Source organism: Aotus nancymaae, unplaced genomic scaffold (assembly GCF_030222135.1).
Source record: "Aotus nancymaae isolate 86718 unplaced genomic scaffold, 86718_ANA_hifiasm-v0.15.2.pri h1tg000030l, whole genome shotgun sequence".
NCBI classification, from domain to species: domain Eukaryota; kingdom Metazoa; phylum Chordata; class Mammalia; order Primates; family Aotidae; genus Aotus; species Aotus nancymaae.
Window position 1 is genome coordinate 27,815,940 of NW_026988443.1, and position 27,237 is coordinate 27,843,176.

At 35.4% G+C, this 27,237-nt stretch overlaps 1 protein-coding gene across 1 annotated transcript in view; it reads left to right on the forward strand.

Moving 5' to 3' along the window:
* HYDIN (HYDIN axonemal central pair apparatus protein) overlaps positions 1-27,237 on the forward strand; it is a 490,708-nt gene that overhangs the window by 89,019 nt on the left and 374,452 nt on the right. The window contains exons 2-5 of the mRNA XM_064383265.1: positions 12,631-12,788; positions 14,518-14,643; positions 20,735-20,854; positions 23,293-23,427. Coding sequence (XP_064239335.1) covers positions 12,631-12,788; positions 14,518-14,643; positions 20,735-20,854; positions 23,293-23,427 — 539 coding nt within the window. The remainder of the gene's footprint in view (positions 1-12,630; positions 12,789-14,517; positions 14,644-20,734; positions 20,855-23,292; positions 23,428-27,237) is intronic.

Consider the following 27,237-nt stretch of genomic DNA (forward strand, 5'->3'; position numbering starts at 1 on the left):
CATCCAAGTTGTTGTATCAGTGGTTCATTATTTTTATTACCAAGTAATATTTCATGATGTGGACGGACCACGTTTTCGTTTCATTATCACCTACTGAGGAACATTTTGGTTGTTTGTAGTTGTTGGCTATTGCAGATAAAGCTGCTATGAATAATCACGTACAGGTTTTGGAGCAGATGTAGTTTTCTCTGGGATAAATGCCCAGGAATGTGATAGTTGGGTCATGTGGTAAGTATATGCTTCGTTTTCTAAGAAACTGCTCAACCATTTTTCAGGGTGGCTGTACTGTGTTACATTCCCATCAACAACAAGAGAAACAGTTTCTCTGCACCCTCGCTAGCATTTGACAATCTCACTGTTTTTTATTTTAGCTGTTCTGATACTGTGTTAGGTTGTTCTTGCATTGCTGTAAAGAAATACCTAAGACTCGGTAATTTTTAAAGAAGAGAGGTTTAATTGTCTTATAGTTCTGCAGGCTGTACAGGGAGAATGAAAGCAGCATCTGCTTGGTTTTTGAGGAGGCCTCAGGGAAGCTTACAATCATGGCTGAAGGCGAAGCGGGAGAAGGCATCTCACATGGTGGGAGCAATAAAGAGAGAGTGTTGGGGGAGATACCACTCACTTAACTACCAAGCCATGAGGGATTCACCCCCCATGACCCAAACACCTCCCATCTGGCCCCACCTCTAACATTGGGGATTACATTTCAACATGATATTTTTTAGGGACACATATTCAAACTATTTCACAGATATATGTGTTATTAACTCGTGGTATTAATTTGTGTTTACCTGATGGTTAGTGATATTGAACTTCTTTTCATATGCTTTTGGTTATCTGTATGTCCTCTTTAGTGAAATGTCTCTTTGTATCTTATTTTTAATTGATTGTGTGTTAAGCAGAATAATATGCCCCTTCCCTGAATATGTCCGTGTCCTAATCCCAGGAACTTGTGAATATTCTAATTACATGGAAAAGGAGAATTAAGATTGTAGATGAAATTATCATTCCTAATCAGGTGACTTTAAGAAAGGCAAATTACCCTGGATTAGCAGGGTAGGTTCAATGTAATAGCAGCGTTTTTAAAAGTGCAAGAGGAAGGCAGAAATGGAGGTCACAGCGATGTAATGTGAGAAAGACCAAACCTGCCATTGTTGGCTTTGAAGATGGAGGAAAAGGGACCACAAGCTGAGAAATGAAGGTGGCTTATGAATGCTGGAAAACTTAAGGAAACAGATTTTTCCCTACAGCTTCTAGAAATGAACACAACCCTGCTAACACCTTGATTTTAGCCCAGTGAGAACCACGTCAGACTTTTAACTTTCAGAATTTTAAGTTAGTAAACTTGTGGTTTTTTTGAACTACAAGCTTATGGTAATTTGTTGCAGCAGCAAGAGGAAACATACAAATTTGTTGTTTTTTATTTTTGAGTCCTGAGTGTCCTTTACGTATTCTAAATGTGAGTCCTTTGTCAGATACATGGTTTGCAAATATTTTCTCTTAGCTTCTACTCTTTTCATTTGCTTAACAGGATTTTTTGAAGTGCGAAAGTTTTAAATTTCAATGAAGTCCTCTTTACTGCATTTTTAATTTTCTAGATTATTATTTTGGAGTCATGTTTAAGTACCTTTGACCAAGCCTTAGCTCTTGAAAATGTTCTCTTATGCTTTTTTCTAAAAGTCTTGTAGTTTTATGTTTTACATTTAAATGTATGATTCATTTTGAATTTTTATATAAAATGTGAGATTTGGATTGAGGTTTATGTTTTGCTTACAGGTATCCAGTTGCTCCAGCACGATTTGTTTAAAGGCAATTTTCTTCCATTGAAATGCTTTTGCACATTGGTTAAAAGTTGGTTGGACAGGTTTATGTGGGTCTGAGTTTTCTATTCCATTGATCTGCATCTATCCCTCCATCAAAAACACGTGGTCTTTATTACTATAAGTACATAATAAGCCTTGAAATGGGATAGGCTGATTCCTCTCACTATTTCTTCTTTGTTAAGACTGTTGTAGCTATTCTAGGGCCTATGCCTTTCCATATAAATTTAAAAATAAGCTTTTCTATGTCTAAAAACTCCAAATTTGATGATATTTTGATACAAATTACATTAAACCTATGAGGTGAATTGACATCTTTCCAATGTTGAGTCTTCAAATCCATGAACACAGATCTTTTTTTTCAATGTTCTTTGCTTTCTTTCATCAGCAGCATTTTGTCATTTTTAGCATAAAAGCCCTGTATGTGTTTTGTTCAATTTACTTCTTTTTTTGAAGGAGTGGTGGCAGTTATAAATGGTATGACTTTTTAAACTTTGTTTCATATCTTTATTTCTATTATATAGAAATATGTGTGATTTTTGTATGTTTATTCTGTATCCTGCGAGCTTGCTGTACTCACTTTACAGGTAGGAGGTTTATTGTAGATTCTTTGGGAGTATCTACATGAACAATTATGTCATCTGCAAATAGGGACAGTTTCATTTCTTCTTTTCTGCTCTGAGTGCCATTTATTTATATTTTTGAACTTTTAGCAATGACCAAAAATTCTAGTACTTTGATAGCCAGAGTGAAAGTAGATATCCTTGCCTTATTCTCAGTCTTACAGGGAACGCACTCAGTCTTTTACCATTTCGTAGGATGTTACCTGTAGGTTTTTTGTATATTTCCTTTATTATAGTTTCCCATATTCCTAGTTTCTGGGAGTTTTCTTTTGTCAAGAATGGTGGTAAATTTTGTCAAATGCTTTTTCTACATAAATTGATATGATCATATTATTTGCTTCTTCAGCTTGCTAATATTATGGATTACATTGATTTTTGAACATTGAACTAGGCTTACATCTCTGGACTTAATAGGTGTATAGTTCTTTTTAGATATTACTAAATATCTTGTTAAGAATTTGATAATAGTTTGTTAAATTTTTTTTCATTCATGTTTATAAAGGATATTGGTTTTTAGGTTTTTTTTTTTTTGTACTTTCTTGGCCTGGTTTTATCTTAGTCTTTATAAAATGAATTGCAAAGTGTTCCTTTTTCTTCCATATTCTAGAAAAGATTGGTAAAATTAGTGTTAGTTTTTCTTTGAATGTTTGGTAGAATTCTCCAGTGAAACCATCTAGTCCTGGAGATTTTCTTCTTTGGGAGTTATATAATTATGAATCTAATTTCCTTAATAGTTACAGGGTTATTCAAAGTATGTATTTCATGTTCAGTGAGTTGTACTAGTGTGGGTTATTTTAGAAATTGGTGCAGTCCATCCAAGTCATCAATTTCATGAGTGTAGAGTTGTTTATAGTATTCCCTTATTATTGTTTTGGTATCTGCATGGTCTGTAGTGATATTGCCTGTTTTATTCCTAATATTGTTAATTGGTGTCTTTTTGTGCTAGAGGTTTGTCAGTGTTACTGATCTCAAAGAACTAGTTCTTTGTTTTATTAATTTTCTCTATTGCTTCTCTGTTTCCATTTTATTTATTTATGGGCTTATTTTATTTCCTTCTATCTTCTTTGGTTTTATTTGCTTTTCTTTTTCTTTTTTGTCTGGAATTAGGAGCTTAGTTGAGAGATTTGAGACTTTTATTGTTTTCTTTTTTAAACATTTCTACTTTTATTTTAGATTCATGGGGTATATGTGCAGGTTTTGTTACATGGGTATATTGTGTGATACTAAGATTTGGAGTATGATTGATCTCATCACCCAGATAGTAAGCATAGTACCCAATAGGTAGTTTTACAACCCTCATCTCCCTACATCCCCCTTCTAATAGTCCCCAGTGTCTGTTGTTCCCATCTTTATGTTCATGTGTACTCGGTGTTTAGTTCCCGATAATAAGTAAGAACATGCAATATTTGGTTTTCTGTTTCTGCGTTAATTCACATAAGATAATAACGTCTAGCTGCATCTATGTTGCTGTAAGGGACATGATTTTGTTCTTTTTTATGGCTACATAATATTCCATGCTGTGTATATACCACATTTCTTTAAATCCAATCTACTCTGGATGGGCACCTAGGTTGACTCCATGTCTTTGCTATTGTGAATAGTATTGCAGTGAACATAGGAGTGGTTGTGTCTTTTTAGCAGAACAGTTTGTTTTCCTTTGGGTACATACCCAGTAAGGGGATTGCTGGATTGAATGCTGGTTCTGTTTTCAGTTCTTTAAGAAATTCCCAAAGTGCTTTCCATTGTGTGGCTGAAGTAATTTATATCTTTCCCAATAATGTATATGTATTCCCTTTTCTCTGCAGCCTTGCCAACATCTATTATTTTTTGACTTTTTAATAATAAGTATTCCGACTGGTGTGAGATGGTATCCCATTGTGCTTTTGATTTGCGTTTCTCTGATGATTAGCGATATTGAGCATTTTTTCATGTTTCTTTGGCTACTTGTATGTCTTCTTTTAAGAAGTGTCTGCTCACTGGGCATGGTGGCTCACGCCTGTAATCCAAGCGCTTTGGAGGCCAAGGCGGGTGGATCACCTGAGGTTGGGAGTTCAAGACTAGCCTGACCAACATGGTGAAACCCTGTCTTTAAAAAAAAAAATAAAAAGAAATGTCTGCTCATATCCTTTGCTCACTTTTTAATGTGGTTATTTTTTGCTTGAGTTGTTAAATTCCTTGTAGATTCTGGATATTAGACCTAATATCAACATTTAGTGCTTTAAATTTCTCTCTCAACATTATTTCAGATAGAGCCCACAAATTTTGAAAGTTTATATTTTTATTTTCATTCAGTTCAATATATTCGTTTATTCTCCTTGGGACTTCTTTTTTTATTTATTCATTATTTGGAAGTGTGTTGTTTAGTTTCCAAGTGTTTGCAGATTTTTCTATTATCTTTCTGTTATGAGCCCCCAGTTTGATTCCACTGTGGCCAACCAGCACACCCTATATAATTCATATTTTAAAATTTGTATTGAATTTTGTTTTGTTATCCAGAGTATGATCTGTCTTGGTATATATTCCCTGAACACTGGAAAAACATGTGCATTCTGCTGTTGTTAGGTATAAAGTTCTATAAATTGTTGATTAAATCTTGTTGGTTGAAGTTATTGAGTTTCTCTACAGCCTGTTGATTTTCTGCTTAATGGTTTTATCAGTTGTTAAGAAAGGGGTGTTGAAGTCTCCACTTACAATTGTGGATATCTGATTTTCCTTTCAATTCTACCAGTTTTTGCATCACATATTTTGAAGCTTTTTTGTTTAGCGCATTTACATTTAGGATTGCTATGTCTTCTTGGTGGATTCACCCTTTTAGATTGCATAACGTTCCTCTATGTCCTTTATGATTTTCTTAGATTTGAAGTTAAATTTATTTGATCTTATTATGGCCACTCCTGCTTCCTTTGGATTAACATTTTCATCGTATACATTTTCCATTTTTTTTACTTTCAGTCTTCCTATATTCCTATATCATTATAGTTGAAGTGATTTTCTTATAGACAATAGATAGTATGTTTTATTCATTCTGTTTTATTCAGATGTTTTATTCTATTAATCTCTGTATTTTGATTGGTTTAGACAGTTTACATTTAATGTGGTTATTGATAAATTAGGGCTTATGTCTCTCATTTTATTTATTGTTTGTTTTCTCTTTTATTGTTTCTCTTTTTCTTCCTTTAGTTTTTATAAAAACATTCCTTAGAATCCCATTTTGATTTATTGATTTATCTCTAGTGCTTTTTTGCATTTTACCCTTGTAGGATTTTTTAGTGGTTGCTCTAGGTAATGCATACACTCACACAGACACACACCCCCCCCCCAACAACTTACCATAGTCTACCGGTGTTGACATTTTACCAATTTGAGTGAAGTATAGAAGGCTTCCTTAATGTCACTATAGCCTCCCAATTTATTTCATAATAGTCTTAAATATTTCATCTATGTAAATTTAGAACCACCTCAAAGAGTGTTACCAGTTTTGCCTCACCTCAACTATTAAACATACCATTAGAAAACTCAAGAGTGGAAGGAAAGACCATTGTACTTATATATGCTTTTTTCTCTTTCTGTTATTCTTTCTTCTTGGTGTTCCAGGATGCCTTTTAAAAAATACTTTCTTTCTGCTTAGATAATTTTATTGCTATTCTTTTAGAGTACATCTCCTATAGAGAACTTCTCATAGTTTTTCTTTTCTGACAATGTCTTGATTGTACCTTCATTCCTGAAGGATATTTTTGCTGGATATAGATTTCTGGATTGGTCGTTTTAAAAAAATCTTTTGAAAAATGCTGTGCCACTTCATTCTGGCCTTCATGGTCTCTGATGAGAAATTCATTGCCATCTGAATTGTTTTGCCTCTGTATGTAGGTAAAACATTTCTCTCTTGCTGCTTTTAAGATTTCTTTAGTTTTCAGGAATTTGACTGTGATGTGTTTTGACATGGTTTTCTTTAGACTTACCCTATTTGGGATTCATTCAGCTTTTTGACTTTGTCAATTTTTGCCATACTTGGAACATTTTCAACCATTTTTCATTAAAATACTTCTCCAGCCTACCCCTCCTTTTCCTCTCCTTCTGGGACCTTGATGACATGTATGTTAGATCTTTTGTTATAGTCCCACAGGTTTCAAGATGTTTATTTGCTCTCTTTATAGCTTCTGCTTCTTTGCTGAGACTTTGTATTTCCTTGATGAGATTTATCATTTGCTTCAAGTGTGTTCATAATTATATGTTGCAGCATTTTTATTATGACCTCTTTAAAATCCTAGTCAGAAGTTCTAACATTTTTGTCATCTCAGTCTTGGCATCTGTTGATTACCTTTTCTCATTAAAGATGCTGTATTCCTGGTTCTTGAAATGCTGAGTGATTTTCTGTCAAAACCTGGGCACTTGGGATATTATGAGACTCTGGGTCTTACCTGAATCATCTGTTATAGTAGCCCTCCTCTGATACTGCTCCACCTTGAGGGGAGGGGGAGCACTGCCTCATTGCATCCTGACTCTCTACTAGGCCTCCCCTGACACCACTGTAGTGTGACAGAGAAGGGCTGGCTTTGGAAGACCCTATTACCACTGAGTAAAGTAGACATCCAGTCTCCCCACATGGTTTCCACTGACATCAAGGTGTGTTTATGAGTTGTTTTCATTACATAAGTGCCTAACAGGAATGGAAGTCTGTACACCTCACTTGGTCTTCTCTGACACCATGTTGACCGAGGTGTTAAGGCACCTTGTTACAACCTGCTGAAGGTGAAAGTCTAGGTTCCCTATTCTGTGTTTGTTGGTGGGGTTGCAATTTTTCCTCTGGTATGTGGCTACAGTAGAACAGTTTTGCCTAAAAATTTTCTGTCTTGCTAGGTAGTTCTCCTCCTCCTCCTCCTCCTCCTCCTCCTCCTCTTCCTCTTCCTCCTCTTCTTCTTCTTTCTTCCTTCTCTTTCTTCTCTTTCTTTTTTGAGAGAGCATGATTTTTAGGGAATTTTTTTTGTCATGTTCATTAGCCTTTCCAAACTGTTGGCTTATCCAATACAAAGTCTGGAGTACATGAGGCAAAAGAAAACTGAGGGAACTCATCAGTCTGTTATTGCTTGGATCTGAGGTCCCTAGCTAGCCTGCATTATTGGCTGAACCTTTCGGTCTTCTTTTGTTTAGTGTGTGTGTGTGTGTCTGTGTGTGTGTGTGTGCGTGTATATATATATATATATATATATATATATATATATATATATAATGCCTGTACTTTTTAGCTATTTTTAATGAAAGGAATAAGTAGTTTGCTCTATTTTATCAGTAGTAGAAGTCCCTTTCCAGTTTAAAAAATAGATCTAGTGTATTAATATTTCCATTGTGAAAATTTTAAAATATGCAAAAATTAGAGGTAATAGTAAAATCCAGCTTCAACAATTCCTAACATTCCTCTGTTCTTATTTAATCTGTCCTGTACATGCATACAAAGATATACATTTTTAAAATTATCAAAAATATTTAATGAGTAAAAAATATAAATGATCTAAATGTTAAATATTAGGAAAATAAGTACATCGATTATGGTTGACCGATATGATAGATATCATGTTGTTTTTTTCTTTTTCTTTTTTTAATTTTTCTTCCAAGTTCTGGTGTACATGTGCAGGATGCACAGGTTCGTTACAGAGGTAAACACAAACACACACATTTTTTCCTGTAGTATGTTAAAGTATATCTCAGACAAGATTTATTTTTACCTGTAAATAATTAACTAAATATCAGATAATAACATTTACAAAAAATCAGACTCATAATAATATTATCCTTCCCAACATAATAAACAATACTTTTAAAAACTCTTTTATGTTTATTGACATACTTAATAATAACAATAACAATAGCACTAATAATTTTTTTGGAATGGGTATAGTTTGATAAAAGTATTAATTAATGAGTTAAAAATATTTAATCTGATGAACAGTTGTTATTTTATATCATACGTTATTCAGTTTTTAAGTCGGGCGGCCGGTTAGCTCAGTTGGTGAGCGTTTGGTGCTCAACATTATTCAGTTTTTAAAATCATAATCCAAACAAGGTCTACTCTTGTATTTGGTTGGTGTAAGACGCTTTTAATTCATAACCTCTCTCTCTCCTTCCCTTCTTTCTCCTTCTCACCCCTCTCTCCTCCTCCTCTCTCTCTCATGCTATATTTATTATGAAAAAACTGAGTCATTTTCCTATAACATTTTTCACATTCTGGATTCAGATTGTATTCTTACAGAACATACATGTTCCTCCTTTCCCTCTGTGTCCTGCAAGTGGGCTGGTAGGTCAGAGGCTTAGTTAGATTTAGGTTTAGATTTGCATTAATAGTACTACATAGGTGGTGCTGTGTACTGTGTCACATCAAGAGGCACGTAATGCCTGTGTTTTACTCTTTTAGTGTTAAGATTAATTTAGAGGACTCAGCTGTTGTCAGCCTGATTGAACCATTATCAAGTTCTTCAGCAACATCTTACTTAATTGTTTTAGCACTGATGATCCTTCATTTCATTAGGGGCTGAAAAATGGTGATTATTTTTCTGTCATTTTTCTGCATTTCTTAGTTGGAATTCTTTTATTAAGATAATTTTCTTTCCTCAACTATTTGCTTAACCTACAATGCAATTTGTACAAAAATAGTGCAGAGTAAATGGTCGATTCTTTCCTTTTATTATTTGCAAAATAATTAGTTTGGTGCTTTAGCAACTTCCAAAGGTGACCAATTAGTTTCTTTCAAGTATCATTTAAATTCAGATTTTAAAAAGCAAATCCATTGCTGATTTTTTTCAGTGCTCAAATTGTTTCATTTGTGGTAAATGGGAACTCGTTCAAGTTGCTCTGGATCCCTGACAACCCTGGTAGCTCTTGATAACGTTCTTGTTTTATAGTATGAGACAATGTGCCAAATTCAGTGTATACCTTTTGTACCCTTGTCCTCAAATTACCCATTTCTCCAAGGAGCATGATTCCTTTTGCTGATAAACAGTGTTTGGAGACCACAATCTAGGTCTCTGCACTGTCATTGCTACTGGACTTTCATTGCTTATAGGCTTTTTCAGTAGGCAGCTTATTTAAAAAGAGAAAATCATCATGAGCTTGTATTTATTTTCAATGTAAATGTTAAGATTCTAGGATTTCTTAATATAAATACTTTTTCGGTTTATACTTTTAAAGATGCCGAAATGCTTGGTTCCTAACAATATTGATGTAACTATTTATTTCTTTTAAAAGTGTTATTACTAATATAGTGACCAACAGCAAGATTATTGGATAAATGATAAATTTCTTTGCTCTTCTCTGTGTTTTGACAGCATATCTTATTGAAAACACAGTAAAAATACTGTGTTTTAAAGTCAGTTGGGATAATTATTTTCTTTCTGTGGTTGTGACGCCAGCTGGATATATAGCAAGGTTCATTTGTCTTAGTTTCTTTTTTATTTTTAATAATTGATTTTTCCCTCTTGTTTCTTTTTCATTTTTGATATGTAAAAGTTTACATGGTTCAAAATCAACACTATATAGTGAGGTACGTTCAGAGAAATCTCTCTTTCATTCCTGTCTCCTCTACCCTGTTCCTTTACACCTCTTATAGGTAACCAACCACTCTTATTGGTTTATGTATTATTTCATATTTTAAGCCAGTATATCATTTGGATAGATTCCTAAAATAGGGATTGCTGAGTCAAATAAATGTGCATATGTAAGTTGGCTAGATATTTTATAACACCATATTTTTAGTTAATTGTAACTGTAATCATATAGTCAAAATGATAATGTAGTTTCTTCCTTTCATGGATTTTTACTTTACGTTGTCCTTTAATAGAAGGCTTTAAAATTTCCAGGTGAATGGGCCTTCCTGTTTCTTTGTTTTGTTTTTAAATTTCTAGTTTTATTGTATTATGATCAGAGTATTGATCGTAGTATTTCTAGATTATAGAACCATGGTATTTTCTTTGTTCTCTAATATATAACCAAATTTTTGTGACCATTCCATTTGCTATTGAGGAGGCATATTTTCTTTTTCTTTTCTTTTTTTTTGAAACGGAGTTTTGCCCTTGTTGCCCGGGCTGGAGTGCAATGGCATGATCTCGGCCCATGCAATCTCTGCCTCCCAGGTTCTCTTGCCTCAGCCTCCAGAGAAGCTGGGATTACAATCATGTGCCGCCACACCCAGCTAATTTTGTATTTTTAGTAGAGATGGGGTTTCTCCATGTTGGTCAGGCTGGTCTCAAACTCCTGACCTCAGATGATTCATCCACCTCAACCTCCCAACATGCTGCAATTATAGGCATGAGACACCGTGCCCAGCCGAGGAGGCATATTTTCTGTTATTAGGAGGTCATGTTTGATATATATATCCCTAAACCTATTTAATGCATTATGTCGTTCAAATCTTTTATGGTCTTACTTATTTTTTGTCCACCTAACAGGTCTTACTGAGAGCAGTTTATTAAAATATCCTATTATTTGTGTATTTGTTTCTCCTTGCATCTCCCATAATTTCTACTTTATATGGATGGTTTTTGTGCTATTTTGGTGCATAGATAATAATAACTGTTACATCATCATTTTGAATTATGGCATTTAGCACTCTAAAATATTACTCTGTCTTGTTAATGATTTTTTTTAATCTATCTTAAAATCAATACCACAATCTATGCTTTTTTATTGCTTCTGTTGTTTTCACCACCCAGCTGTGACAGAATGGGCTTCCCAACCAAAGTTTGTTTTAGATGTCAAGAGTGGTGATGCCACTCATACACCTGGAAGACATGAAAAGGTTATGGTTCACATAATGGGGCTTTCTGTGAGAGCAGGGCAGGCTCCTAAGCAGGTTCAAAAGTAGCTTGAAGCCAGTAGTCCCAGCGGCTTGGGAGGCCTAGGATTGCTTGAGCTTAGGCGTTCAAGACCAGCCTGGTCGACATAGCAAAACCCTGGCAAAAAAAAAAAAAAAAAAAAAGATGGAATTCCTCTTTTTGGGAAGAAATATTTAAAAAATAAATAAATAACTTGAGAATAGGGAAAATATACTAGATTGGCTTTTATTGTAGTTAAGGGTGGGGCTATAATAATAGTTTTTATGCATTCTGGGCCTTGTGTTGTTTGAACTTTCCACTGGTACCAAAGGAGGGAACTCCTGAGCTTTCATCAGCTTGTTCAAATGTAGGACAATATTAGTTTCATTCCATTACTTTCTTTTCTTCTTAATGAGCTCCAATTATATCATGTTGGATCTTCCTTGACTGTCTTCTGTTTCATTGATTGCCATCTTAGAAGCTTTCTGTCATAATGACCTCTTTTTCCTTTTTTAAAATTTCATATTCATTTTCTTGGGAGTTTTACTGCTTTATTTCAGTGTGGCTTATTATATTTTTCTTCAAATATACTTTCTTTTATACAGCTTTTCCCCTTATGTCTTGGTCTGGTACTTCCTTACTGTCTTGTGAGTTTTTTTTAAATGGTTTTAGGGTTTTTAATTTGACATTTTATCAAAAAGTTTTAGTTAGTTCTCTTTTTTTAGCCCAAGGACTGGATAACCTAGCCTGCTATTAATAAAAATAAAAATGCCTACCTAGTCATAGATGGTTTCCTGAAATTGCAAATGTTCTGCTAGAAGTCTGAGCAAGAATATGCAAAAGGCAGTGCCATATTTCTTTGATTCAGAGATACTGGGTGGCTGTTTACTGGCTTATTTAGGACTGTAAAATGTTTCCCCCAAATTTCCTTTCCCCATCTCATTTCATGCTATTTTGAGTCTCTGTCCAGCTGTGAAGGCCTGTAACCTTGTGTTTATTCTGTTTGAAGTGTTGATTCTCATAAGAGAGAGCATTCAAATATGTAGATAAATTATTGAACTATTTAGTATGTTTATTGGGCAATGTTTGTTTTTCCCATTGGGAAGAAAAAAGGGGTAAAATGGAGAAGCAATTTGTATTTCTGTGTCTTCCTGAGCTTAGTCTAGAATTCCTTATTCTGTCTAAAATGGATTCTAGATGTTGGGAGAGGGACAAATCTAGTCACATGGAATAGAATCCTTTGTTAAGGTGTTTGTTTCAAGCATTCGGATTTTGGAAGATCAGTATTTCTAAACCTTTCTGTATTTGAAAAAGCTTAAAAAATTTTTTTGACCTGTATTCAGGAATTAACTGTATTTGTTCTAAGACTTCTTTTTTCACTCTTAGGTGAGAAAAAAAAATTAATAAAAATGACAAGTAGAAGACTTGAGGAGTCCATGGGGGCTGTTCAGATGGGATTGGTCAATATGTTCAAAGGATTTCAAAGCAAGATTTTGCCACCCCTGAGCCCAAAGGTGGTTACAGAAGAAGAAGTAAACCAAATGGTAATGTATCAGGGAATTAATATGTAAAATACTTGATGCAGTCTCCTTAGGAGCATGACAGTTGCTACTTGGCATTCTCAGAATGCCAAACAGAATTACTGACTGATAAATATCAATTTAGTAGTAATAGTAGCTTTCTGCAGAGTGTAGGTACCTTTTAAAGCCTGAGAAGTTTTGAAATTGCATACCTACTTCAAAGTAGAGGCTTGTTGAAGTAAGACTTTACAAATGAACTGTTAAGATTTTCTAAATATTAGGTACCACCATGAAAAACTGTCATTTGGTTCAAAAACAGTCAAATATCAGAATTTCATAGGATTCAATGTAATAATTTACTACCTACTGATTGGCAAGAGTAATTTTTGTTTGTATATTTTTAGAAAACAGACAATTAAAATAATGACTAATTGGTATCTAAAAAAATATGTATTTTTCCTATTCATAACTTTATTTATAATGATTGGTGATAATTTAATTATGAACCACATGCTATAGAAAATATTAGTAAAAATGTATAGTGCCAGGGATAGTATTCACTACATTTTAAAAACTAATCTTAAGTTGCATTCCAACTAGAGAAATAAAATCAATCATTATTCTCTTTTGTGGTGGTTGTTGGTATATATTTAAAGAAACTACTGGCATTTTGCTTTTAAGACCTAATTATTTTAATTTAAATCACAATATAGCTGACACCTGTTAACATTTTATTATCCTTATCTGGGTTCCAATAAAATAAAAACTTAACCAAGTTGAAAGCTGTATTAGAAATATACCTTCATTTAAATAGATTCAATCACAGAAATAAAATTTGCAGAAAAATGAGCATTCTTAAAGTACATTGTATTTAACCCAAGGCAAAATAAATCAGCTAAGTTATATATCTTCACATGTTAAAAAAAAATTCTTGGCATATACTTAAGCATTATGTAGCTGCCAATGATCATAATCTCCCTGCACATAAAATAGGAACATTCTATAACCACAGTAACTATCATTGGTTCTGGGTAACTAATTCCTTGTTGGGTTAGTTTTATTTAAATGATAGGTTACATTTTTATCTCATAACATTGGAAAGGGTAAAAGCAATTTGTGTTCTTACTGGGGTGTCCGAATGTGACTGGCTGTAGGATCTGCTGATTAGCTCAGAACTCTTTCAAAGTGAGGTCTAAATGCGCTCTTATGATGTCTCTAAAGTTTAAACTCATTCCTAAGTGATGGAGTCACAGTTCCTATATCCTTTACAATTTTATAAGATTTCTCTCTAACATCATATAATAAACACTCAAAAGCTTTGTTTGCATATTGTAATGTTATTTGAGAAATAGAGGTATTTCAAACTCCTTATTTTTGAAGCCCTTAAGTGATTTTACAAACTGAGAGTTTTATGCTCAGATGCCTCTTCTGAGCATAAATGGTAAGCTCTTTGGACATGTTTCTGTGCAATTTCTTAGACTTTTTTCCTCAGGTTCCTTTGTGTGATTCCTTCAAAATCATGAGGAAACAGAAACCACATGTCATTTTACATTACTGTGCAAAGACCTCAAAAGTGCATGAGTATTTCTCTTACATAATTTACTTATTTTAAATATTTTATAAGGGAACTTAGTGGCATTCCAGAATTACCCTGAAAGCTGCTAACACAAATTATTCATTACTGGTACTTATGAAAACACTTTTTCAGTACAACCACTTATGAATCTTTGGTTCTTATTGTTTTACTTTCTAGCTGACACCCTCAGAGTTCCTAAAGGAAATGTCCCTCACCACCGAGCAGAGACTAGCAAAAACACGTTTGATGTGCCGACCACAGATCATTGAACTCTTAGATATGGGAGAAACAACACATCAGAAGGTAACTGCTTTCTGTCATACTTGCATATAAAGTGGGCCTTGGCACAATGCAAAAATTCCAGAACAATAACTAAGTAAAATTTGTTTCTTGGCTACCTAATCTTTTATTGGGTTTGTTTTCAATCCTCCTTTTCTGCCTCTGCATATCTATATATCTGTGATACGGTGTGGTGAAGACTGCAATAAACAAGTGCAAACCTCTTTTAAAATAACTTTTGACTAGTCACACTTTTTAGCTACTTCCGAATACTATTTGACACTATGGTTTACACAGGTTAGGAGTAATTCTAAGAATTATGTTAGTCAAGCCCAATTAAGTTATTGTCTTAGTTTAACAAATAATCTCTCCTTACCTGAGCTACCCTCTAGAAAGGAAGGAGGTGGAATTGTTAAAGTAGGCATTCATTGTCTGTTCTGGCTCATTTCCAATAACATGCATCCTTTCAGTCTCTAAAGAATAGCAGTTTTGTCATGTTTCTGTATTCAAATGTAAACCATACATTCTAGGCTTTAGGAGCATATGATTATAAAAGGTCTGGTTTCCTATTAATTAATTTCTAAAATTATATCCTTTACTTTTAATGCACAAATTATGGTATGAACCTCCAATAGTTGGGCTACTGAAGATTCACCTCTTCTCAAAGAGTTCCCCAGAATTTTCCTCTGAAAATTCCTGAGAGTTTTTCAGTGTTACGTTCCTCATGAAGAATGAGTCTTTGAGGCTTGTCTGCTTATACTGCTACGCCATTGCTTCCCTTGTCTAGGATTTGCATAAACTTCACCATTCTGAGCATTGCTAGCTTTTTATTGTTTTGTCTGTTCCCTACAACCATCTTCTAAATTTGAGGGAGGGAACATGGTCTTTTCCAAGACATTTATTCTAATTAAGGGCCATTTCCTCTTTTCTGAAAGCATAACACAAATCATGCTATGAGGAATTTTTCGTGTGTACTACTAGTGTGTGTATAATGTGTTTTGACTGCTATAAAGGATGAGGAAATCAGATCACTTTCCATTACATATTGTCTCCTCTCCTCTTAATTCAGTTGGTTATTTTTAATTTATATTGTAAATTTAACCATTTATCTCTTAGATGGGTGTTAGTCATCTAATTTCTTCAAGAAGAGCTTATGAAGACTGTATTTCTTTGTTTTATGTGTTTGATAACATTGTGTCTTGCCTTTATACTGAACTGCAGATTTGTTACTTATGAAATTCTTGGGCCACAAATTCTCATAACAGCTCTGCAGGCATTTTCCTCACAACCTTCTGACTTTAAATGATGGTATGTAGAAGTCTGAAGCCAGCTCAATTTCTCCCCCTATAAATTAATCTTTTAGCCCATGTGCCCAAAGATTGTTTTTACTTAAAGTTCAGTATTAGGATACCACTACATTATTCCTTAGATACTGTGGGCCTTTATTTTATTTTCAGAAAGTTTTTCTTGAATTATCAAGTGTTTTTTCATATCATTTTTCAATTATGAATATGTTGGACCTTCTTTGTCTGGCCTTTTACAGCTTGCATTTCCTCTCTCATTTATTTGTAACTTTCTGTTCATTTCCATTTCATTGTCATTACATTCATTAGGCCAACCTCTGTGTCCCTTGCTTTGAGTTATGTATATGTGTTTTTTATGCTTCATTTTTTACCAGACCAGACCTGGTTCAACAGACCTCTTTAATAATCCCACTTCTCACCACTTCCTCCACCACCATTCCAGCTTAAACCACCATTGTCTAGAATACTGACATAGCTCTTCTGTTTCCATCTCATACTTTCTCTGCCCCCGTTATCACAAAGCAGTAAGAGTAATTTTTAAAAATGTAAACATATCACTTCCATGTTGTCTCATAGCATTTGACACAGTGAGCGTCACTTTTTGTACCTTCTTATTCACTTGTATCTGACATGGTATACTCATTTGATTTTTTGCTTATTTGTTGGATTATTCACTCATTTCTGATCACTAAATATTAGAGCTCTTATTACTTGGCACTTGAACTTCTTTCTCTTCTGAACTCGCTCCTTAAGTGATCTCTTCTAGGAAGAAAGGCTTTAAATTCTACTTTTTGATGATTACTTTTATATTTATGTCTCCTGCCACAGTCTATCCCCTGACTATATGGGGGAATGGGAGGTGGCTGCCCTTTTAGATAGGCAGCCAAGAGAAGGCCCCTCTAAGATGACTTCTAAGTAGAGATCTGAAGCAAGTCATGCGAAGGTTTGAGAACAGCACTCCAGTTAAAAGGGATAGCAAGCACAAAAGTCAGCTCAATGTATGGTCGGCAGCTCAAACTTAATATATTTAATATCTAATTGAGCTTTACATTCCATCTCTAAAAGCCTGATCTTTCCTCTTTTGTCTTTTTCCTCCTGCTTTTCATACCCCTACTTATCTGTTTTCCCAGACCAAACACTTTGGAGTTGTATCTCTGATGCCTCTCTTTTTGTTACATCTTGTGATCCAATAAGTGCTATAAATTCTGCCTTCACAAATGCGTCTTTAATCAGACCACTTCTCACCATGTTCTCCACCGCCATTCCAGTTTAAGCCACCATTATGTAGAGTATCAAAATTGCCTCCCTGTTTCCATCTCATTCTCCCCCAGCCCCCATTATCACAAAGCGGTAAGTGATTTTTTTAAATGTAAATCAGAAAGAACATACTACTTCCATGTTTAAAACCATCCAGTAACTTCCCGTTACTCTCATAATAAAATCTAAACTCAGTGCCATAACTGCTAAGGTCCTGTACTATCTAGTTCTGCCTCCCCACGGACCTCTTTCCCTTCTACTCTTCTCCCTCTCCTTCTCTTCTCACTGCGTTTTTCCTATGCTGCTCTTCAAACACGCAGAGACAATTTCCACCTGAGGTACTTTGCGCTTGCTTGCCCTTCTAACTGGAGTGCTACTCTCAAACCTTGGCATGACTTGCTTCAGACCTCTACTTAGAAGTCTTCTTAGAGGGGCCTTCTCTTGACTGCCTGTCTAAAAGAGAAGCCACCTCCCATTCCCCTGTCTCCTTGTCCTGCTTTAGCTTTCTTCACAACCTTTCACTACTGACTTTATATTATATATTTCTATATTTTTTGTATGATCACTTGAGCCTCAAGAACGTCAGCTTCATGAGGTTAGGGGATTTCTTTGGCTTTGTTCACCACTGTATATTCAGCATGCACAAAAGAACCTGGCACATGTTGGAAACTCAATATTTATTGAATGAAGACATGAATTTTTAATCTCTCCTAACTGTTCACTTCTTTCCATTCTTAAATATTTGCTCTGTGCTCTTTAATCTTTTTTTCCATTATGTTCTTTGAGCTTATGGCGAAATGATGTAGTTAAGACTGATTGCTTCATGGCAGAATTTAATTAGCCAAAAATTAAAGAGTATATACTGTATTATTCTACTTATATAATCAAGAAAACTAACCTATGATGTGAGAAATAGATTAGCCATGTTACCTTTGTCATAAATCAAGTGACCATATATTTAATAATTGGTTTTGGGGCTTTCTAATCTGTTACATTTATTTTTATGATCAATCTTGTGCTAATATCTCATTATCTTAATTATGATAAATCTTGTGCTAATATCTCATTATGTTAATTACTGTGGTAAGTAACAGTATATGATATGTAATAATATAATTATAGTGTTGTGCTACCTGATACAGCAAATCCTCCTATCTTGTTCTTCAAACATATCTTGTCTGTTCTTGGTCCTTTGCATTTCCATATAAATTCAATCAGTCTTTTCATTAAAAAAAAAAAAACCTGCTGGAAATTATTTTAATGGATTGCATTGAACTTTTAAATAAATTTGGAGAGGATTTGAAATCCTTAAACTATTGAGTCTTTTAGTTCATGAAAATAGTATATTCCTGAATTCAATTAGATCTTCCTTAATTTCTCTCAATAATGTTTTTGGTTTCTGGATGAAGGTCTTATACATCCTTCATTAGATTTATTTCAATGTGTTTTACATTTTAGGATACTATTTTAAATAATATTGCTTATAAATTTCATTTCCTAAATGTTCATTGCCAATACAGAGAAATAGGATTGACTTTTGTTTATTGACTTTATAGTTAGTGACCTTAATATTCACTTATTAATTCTAATAAGATAATTATTAGAATTATTTATTTGTAGGTTATTTTGAATTTTCAGAATAAACAATTACTTTGGGGAAAATGACAGTTTCGTTTCTTCTTGTTTGATTTCTAATACTAAAATAACCTTGAGTTTCTGAGACGAACTCAGCTTGGACATGATGTGTTATCCTTTTTATACAGTGCCGGTTTCAGTTTCAGTTTACACCTCTCTCTCTCTCTCTCTCCCCCTCTCTCTCTCTCTGTCTCTCATCTATCTGTCTATCTAACTATGGTTTATGAGTGAGATTGGCCTATAGTTTTCTTTTCCCTCAGTGTCTTTCTCAGGTATATAAAGGAGGTTATGCTGACTTTATAGACTGAGTTGGGAGACATTTCATTTTTTGTTTTTCTTTTCTTTGGGACAGTTTCTATAATACTTGAATTGTTTCTTTTATGTTTGGTAGAATTTGCTTGTAAAGCTATCTGGGTTTGGAGTTTTCTCTATAAAAGGTTTTTGTTTACAGATCTAATTTCTATAATAGTTTTAGAGCTATTCGGATGTTCTATTTCTTCTTGTGCCAGTTTTGATAAATTTTTATTGTATTTTTCTAGGATTTTGTATTTTATCTATATTTTCACATTTATTGACATAATATTTATTATCTTGTTACTGAGTTCGGGTTCTGTTGTAATATTCCTATTTCCATTCTTTGTATTTGTTCTATGTGCCTTGTGTCTTATTTTCTTGATCAGACTCACTAGGTATTTTGTCAATATTAAAGACCTGAATTTCGCTTTGTTGTTTACATAATATTTATTATCTTGTTACTGAGTTCGGGTTCTGTTGTAATATTCCTATTTCCATTCTTTGTATTTGTTCTTTGTGCCTTGTGTCTTATTTTCTTGATCAGACTCACTAGGTATTTTGTCAATTTTAAAGACCTGAATTTCGCTTTGTTGTTTTCATAGTACAGTTGCTTTTATTTCATTAATTTCCTCTCTTGTTTTTGTCATGCTAATTTTGTTCTTTCTTTGGGTTTATGTTGCTGTTTATTCTAACTTATTAAGTTGGATACTTACAGCTGCAGTTTTCAAACTATGTGCCAAGATGCTCCAGGGTGTAACCATGAACTCACAGGGCATCATGGGATAGTCTAAATTTTCAAGGGAAACCTGGCAATACCCAAAATCGGTTGGATGCTAAACAGGCTACTAGCTTGGGTAATTAGTAGTTTTGGCCTTAGATGATGCTATATTCACTTTGATGATGTCATACTTTACAAACCTGGCTTCTCAGTGATTGGTTGGATAAAAAACAAATACTTTGTGAAAATCGAAATAGAACAGGAAATGAGGGGGCCAAGTCCAATTTGGTTCTGTTGTGCAGTGCCCAACTAGTGCACACATCCTATTAGTAAGCTTGTTATTTTGATTATTGTTTTGTATGATAAGAATTCATTGAGAGTAACCACATATTTACCCCTTTATTATTCTCCTTTCCTTCCTGGATCTCTGAATTTCTAAGATAAATTCTCTTCTCCATAAAGAAGACCCATTGGTATTTCCTTTAGAAGTTGGCAACAACATTTTCCAATTTTTATTTCTCTGAAAATGTCTTTATTCAAATTTTGTTTTTGAAGGCACTTGTCCCAGGTAAAAAATACTATGCCTGCAGAGGTTTTTTTTTTTTTTTTTCCATGATCTAAAAAAATTTATTCCTCTTCCTTCTGACTTGTGTTACGTTGAAAAGTAGGCATGTATTTTTGCTCCTTGAAAGTTTATTATTATTTTTTCTTCCCTCCAGTTTCTTTCACACATTCTTTTGTCCTGTGATTTCAGTGCTTTTATAATTATGTACCTGGGTATGGATTTTTTTTGGGTATTTCCCATGTTTAGTTTTAATATCCACAGGTCTATGTAGTATTTAATTATCTTCCCCGGTCACTTTTGGCAATGTGTGACTATAACAATAATTTGCTCTTTCATCTGAAGTTTTCAGGAATTGACCTGGATCAGGCATTATTCCAGCCCTTTCCATCAGAAATTATATTCCAGAACTACACTCCCTGTGAAGTCTATGAAGTTCCACTGATTTTGAGGAACAATGACAAAGTGAGTATGTTCTCTGGGGTGGGTGAACTTTTCCAGGATATATGAAAATGGGTGAAAGTAAAATGGGATCTGGAAAGATCTTTGGTAAGTTCTTTAATTCGATAGACTTAGGAAAATAGTATGGAAACGTGTTCTTTGATTATAAGCTTAAGGAAGACAAAGCCATGTCTGTTTGTTTGTTGCTATATGTTGAGTCCTAACCAGTGCCTAACAAGTAGTGAACTCTCAACATGTGCACTAACTTTTGTGGATTAAAGGATTGACCAGATGAATGTCATGGGATTCTCAAGTATGAAAAATTGAGCTAGGTTTTTGTTTAAGACAGGGAAATTACTATTAATGTTTATGTAATCTTCATTAGAGACACCATTTCCCCAATTCAAGGTATAAACTCTACTCATAAGAATTGCCATTATTGAGCATTTATATTTATATTCTGCAAATTGTGCCTTTTAAAAACCTTTCTTTTCACTTCTAAAAAATGTAGGTATCTTTCCTTATTTTCTGTCTTCTTCTTTCTGTAGTAGATAGCCTTCAGAGTTTGTCTACAGTCAGTTTTGGAAGGCTTCTCTCGCTGTCTGTATCTTGTCTCTTTGTAATTGCAACAGAAGATTTCTTTTCCAGCCTAATGACTTTTTCTTTAGAGATAAATTAGGGTTTATTTCAAGAAAAGAGCAGAAGTTCAGCATGAAGCACACTTGAGTGTGAAAAGTAATCACATGTGGAGGAAAGCATTGGAGAAATGGGAAACTCTGATTATAAAGACAAGGAGGAGTACTTTCAGGGGTCTAAGAATATGAAGACAAACAATTCTAGCTATAAGACAAAACAAAATAAGTGAAGACTATGCAAGTATCCCCAGAAAATGGGAAGACTTGCAGTTATATTTGGTACAGCAGCTCATTAAGGGAATCAGCGATGCCTCGCAGAGATCAATGGGTGGTTTAGTGACAGCAAAGCCAGACTCTGGAGAAAATGGTCTGTTTCATTCTTTTCTGCAGTAGCATTAGTAAGATAAGCTCATGGGACAGAAGCGAAAGAGAAGGAAAAGAACCCGAGGTACACAAGGTTATATTCCTAGACCTCAGAAGAGGAGCATTGCACAGACATAAGGACTCTATCTTTTCATGCAGTTCGGTTCTCTCTTCTGACTCTCTTTTCCCTTTCTATATTACTTTTTGACTTTGGCTGAGATATTTTTAGACTACTAAAATGGTACAGTACAAAGCATCCTTTGGCCAGCCCTCTCTGACCTTAAACAAGAAATGGTCATCAGTGGTTGTTTAATAGCAAGTTGGGGTAAAGGGCATGTGTGAGTTTTGTCTGCCAAACACTCAGTTCTCATGGATAACCCAACACCTCTTGATAAGATGCAGCCAGAGTGTTGGCCACATGGAAAGAGGGTCCCATCCCAGGAACATCCAGCTACCAGCAAGCAGACAGTTCTCTCCAGGTGAGGCATACTTGTCGTCTAGTGACTCCAGGACCCTCATACTCGGTGGCTGATATACCTGCTCCTCTGCTTCCTTAGTTCACAGTCTCATAGAGAAGGATGGGAGAGATCTAGGGCCCCAAGAAATGCTTTCTGTGTCATTCACCTTTTATTTGCTTCCTCACTGGCATGAGGTAGAAAAGATAGAGCCTGTCAGGTTATTATTTTTGTGTGTCTCTCTCTCACACACAGAATGAGAATAAGCCAGAACACTCATAATTTTACTTAGGATACAAAGATAAGGACCCACACTCCAGAGTCAGACTAATCTGGGTTCATATTCCAGCAGAAGTTGGGAGCTGTTCTGAGACTGGCCTGGGGGATATCCTGCTGTTCTTTGCTCTTGCTTTGTGGTGTGTTTACTCAGGACCATCCCATGGAGAGGCGGAGTGGAGCTGGGCTGGGACTTGACTCCTAGCACCTTTGCTTGTTGGAACTGCATTGCTTTGGGCAGTGTCTGTAGCATGGGAGTCATAATGAAGCTCAAAGGTTATTGCGAGGATGAAGTGGCATGTCATGTGCCGTAGATGGGCCATTGAAGGGGTGCAGGAAGTGTGACTTCTTCTCTCATAGCACTTCTCAAATGATCAAATATTGGGAAATCCAGCTTAACTCTGTTATGTGGGTGAGTTTTAGCTGATTAAGCAGTTAGCCCTTGAAGATCGTCACTTTTAAATGATTTAATTTAAAAATGAATAAAGACTTTCAATAATTATAAAAATAAGTAAGAATAATAATGTTAATAAAAATTAAAGCTAAAAGGTATTGGGTGCTTACTTTATATGGCATAAAAATAAGTACTACCATCATCTCCTTTTATACTTGAGAAAACTGAAGTTCAGACCTGACCAAGGTGACACGTCTAGTAAGTAATTGATGGAGATTTCAGTCTGTGTTTAACTCTGCTTTTTCATGCGTACAATGTTCATCATGTGTTTCCCTGCAGATTCCGAGGTTGGTGAAAGTTGTGGAGGAAAGTTCGCCTTACTTTAAAGTAATCAGCCCCAAAGATATTAGCCGCAAAGTGGCTCCTGGAGTGCCCTCCGTATTCCGAATCCTCTTTACTCCAGAGGAGAACAAGGTAATACCAGGACTGGCAAGAAATTGGATACTTGTACTGGCAGATTGCAATTCAATTCTGAATATTTACAAAGGTGGTAGTGGTGGTGGTGGTCTTGGTGTTGATATTTGTTTTGGTAGTGTTGGTGATATGTTGGTAGCGCTGGAGGGTGGTGGTGGTGGTGAGTAGTGATGGTAGTGTTGATGGTATTGGTAATATTGATGGTGGTGATGGTGTGGATGATGGTGGTGTTACTGATGTCAGTACTGGTGTTGTTACTATTAGTAGTGTTGGTGGGTAGTGGTGGTTGGTGGTATAGATGGTGGTGGTATTGTTGTCACTAATGGTGGTGTTAGTGGTGTTGTTAGTATTCGTAGTGTTGGTGGGTGGTGGGTGCTGCTGTAGATGGTTGTGATGCTGTCATTGATGGTGGTGTAGATGGTAGTAGTAGTGGTGTTAGTATTTGTAGTGTTGGTGGGTGGTGGCGGCAGTGGTGTAGATGGTGTGGTATTGGTAGTACTGATGGGTGATGGTGACGGTGGTATAGATGGTGATGGTGCTGTCATTGATGGTGGTGTAGATGGTAGTGGTGGTGGTGTTAGTATTTGTAGTGTTGATGGGTGGCGGTGGTGGTGTAGATGGTGTGGTATTGGTAGTACTGATGGGTGATGGTGACGGTGGTATAGATGGTGATGGTGCTGTCATTGATGGTGACGTAGGTGGTACTATTTGTGAGAGGAGTGCTGAGACAAAGGATAAAGATTTTGGCTTTTAGGAAGTTTAGGGTCTTAGTTGGTTAGGACTTTCCTCCCGAGATTATAACTAGTTTGCGAAAGAAACCCAAGATTCAAACATAATATCATAGTATCTGCCTCAGTAATGGTAAAGCTAGAGCTGAGAGCAGAGGCCTGCCTGGCCTCTCACCCTGTCAGCCACAGGCAGTCTAGGAAGAGCCTGCAGTCTAAAAGGAGGCCATTTTCCCTCAGCACCACTGCAGCGGTGGGGAGGGGAATGAAGCCCAGTCTCACTCTCCTCAGTGATAGAAATTCCAATTTCTCCTAGGAGGGATGGAGCAGGTATGGGGGCCTGAGGATGGAGGCTTCCTCCCCAGCCCTTCTCCAGGGGGTAGAACTGTTGGTCAAGTTTTATTCTCTGTGGGCCTAAATGGGGACTTGTGAGGAAAAGAATTTTACCAGCATGATTGGAGGAGTGAGGACAGAGAACAAGTCTGAAATATGCAGAACAAAATGCAGGTTGTGTATCATGTTCATAGCAGGTGTCCTTATCTGTGTCACACTGTTATGGTTGGAATCAATAGAGCACAGTGGAGTCAGAACTAGCTTCCTCACTGCTAATACCTATCGGCTGCTGTCAGTGTCATTACCAGTATTCCCTCTACTAGCGCTTGTTGTTACTTTTCTGGAGAGCAAGGAAAGAGAATTTAATGTAATTTGTTAAGTACATACTCCTTGTGGTGAGTGGTTAAAAATTCCATTCTAATAATACCTTAGTTATAATTTTGCCACTTTGTAGTATTACTATTTATATCTTGGGTTGCATTTATGAAACTATAATTTTGTTTGAGGTTCTACTGAAATAAATAAAAAGATAACTCCAGATGTAGGGCTTTTTGTTACATATTGCTGAAGTCCTCAATTTTTCTGGAGGCTGTCTATCTGAATACTATTTGTGGGGAGAATAGTGTCTGGACTTACTTTGGGTATGAGATTCCTACACCGTCATTTCTGTAGAAAGCTGATTATAAGCCTTTGTGCAGCTTGAAATACAAAGCATACTGGATTTCAGGAGGTGGGTTTCCTTAGTTTTTTTCTGTGCTGGAAAAAATATGTCTTCTGTTGGATAAGTATCATTGTACCTGCACCTAGTCTGACTGAAAAAGGGATACATGAGACTTTCTGGAGAGGGAATGTTCTATATTGGCATGAGGATACATGTGACTTTCTGGAGATGGAATGTTCTATATTGGCATGAGGATTACATGGCTGAATTCATTTGTCAAAACATTTAATATTCGTACTTTTCAATATATACATACATTTTACCTAAAAAGAAAAACCTATGTAACAATAGAAGAGGGAGGGTGTGGATAGAGGTATAGAGGGAATCAGAATAATAGAATGTTAAGAGTTGTTCAGTCTGAGTGATGGGTACATTGAGGTTTGTCGTGCTAATCTGTCTTCTTTGTGTATGTTTAAAATTTTCCATAATCAAAAGCTAAAAGAAGAGAGAGACTTACTACCATTTATCCAGCAAAGAAATAGTTGAAATTTATTTAAAGTTTGTTGCTACATAGTTTACCAATATGAAATGCTAACATTTCTGGTGAGGATTATTACTTCACTGTGTTTTGTGGCTGTTTATCTTACTCTCAGCTCTTTCATTCCTTCTTACCATTCCATTTATCCAGCATTGCATGTCTATTGGGAAACCCCTAATTTTAAAAATTAACTAAGTTAAATGTTGTTATACTGTTACTTCTAAATAGTTGAAAGTTATCAAAAGCTACATGCATGTTTGAGGAGACATAGTGAAGATAATGGTTACCTGTGAGAAATTCAGCTATGCAGTTTTAGAGACATTAAGATCTTGCGTTGGACTTGGCTCTAAACTCTGTATAATTTATTTCCAAAGACAGAGTTGTTTTCTCAGTTTGCTGGCTAGCTAACACTGATGATGGCGTAGTCAGTATCTACATTTGCTTTCACTGTTGGAAAGGCAACAGGGCCATGCACAGAATGACCTGCTAGGGTTAGGCATGCTGTCTTTCGGGCTGCTCCAGAATGCAGCCAACGAGTGGCTAGAGCCAGATTTATTTTAGGAAAAGTAAAAGTCATTCATTTCACTAAGTGTCACTGTTTCTTCACTTGGCAAAATTGATAGCCAAAGTACATACTTTTTTCCTTCTTATCCCCTGCTGATCTGAGCACATTCCGTTCTCATTTACCGTCCTCACATCTGGAGGGTGAGATATGTAAATTGCAGCATGCCACAGTTAATAAGCCGGTCCCCTTTCAATTGGATTTTCAGTACCCATGTATATTAGCACGTCGAAGATGATAATGCAATTTACATTTTTCTTCCTGTCATCTATTAATCTGGCTGCCTGGGGGATGGAACTTGTTAAGAATGCCAAATGCCCAGATAACAGGTGCAGCAAATTCACTTTGGCTTTCCTTATCTCTCCTCACACAGACTAAAAAAAAAATGATTGGATATGTTATTAATCTAATAATCCTAGTGTACATATCATACACTGTAGAAATATAATAGTTAATGTCATCATAAAATAACACTATAGGTTTCTAAAGCCTGACATTTTTCTTGACCTCTTAAATTTGTATCTTTACCATTAAAATGAGAATGAAAAATATTAGGCTTTCGCAGGAAAGCAAAACATAGTCCTTCCTTGGACTTAGACCATCTGTTTGCAATGTATTGTCATATGGAAGTGGCAGCAAGCTTTGAAGAAAGTGATGCAACTGGGTGGCTCAGTTATGGTTTAAGAAAATGTCTAATTTGTTGTCAGAATGGTTTTTCCAACTCGTCACTATGAAATTTAAAAACCATAGCCCAAGAAGAATAGAAAATGCAAACATGTTTTATGTTATCTATGTATACAATAGTAATAAAACTTATAGTGCCAGCAATTTGAATTTAAATGTAGGTGTCATAAAATTGCCCACAATCAATGACTTTTGTTGGCAAAAATAATGATCAGGATTTTATTTTCCTCCTGCCTGAAATTCACTCTCCTTAGTTCTATCTGGATTACCCCTGTAGCCCCAGTACCTGGCACAGGGCTTGACACAT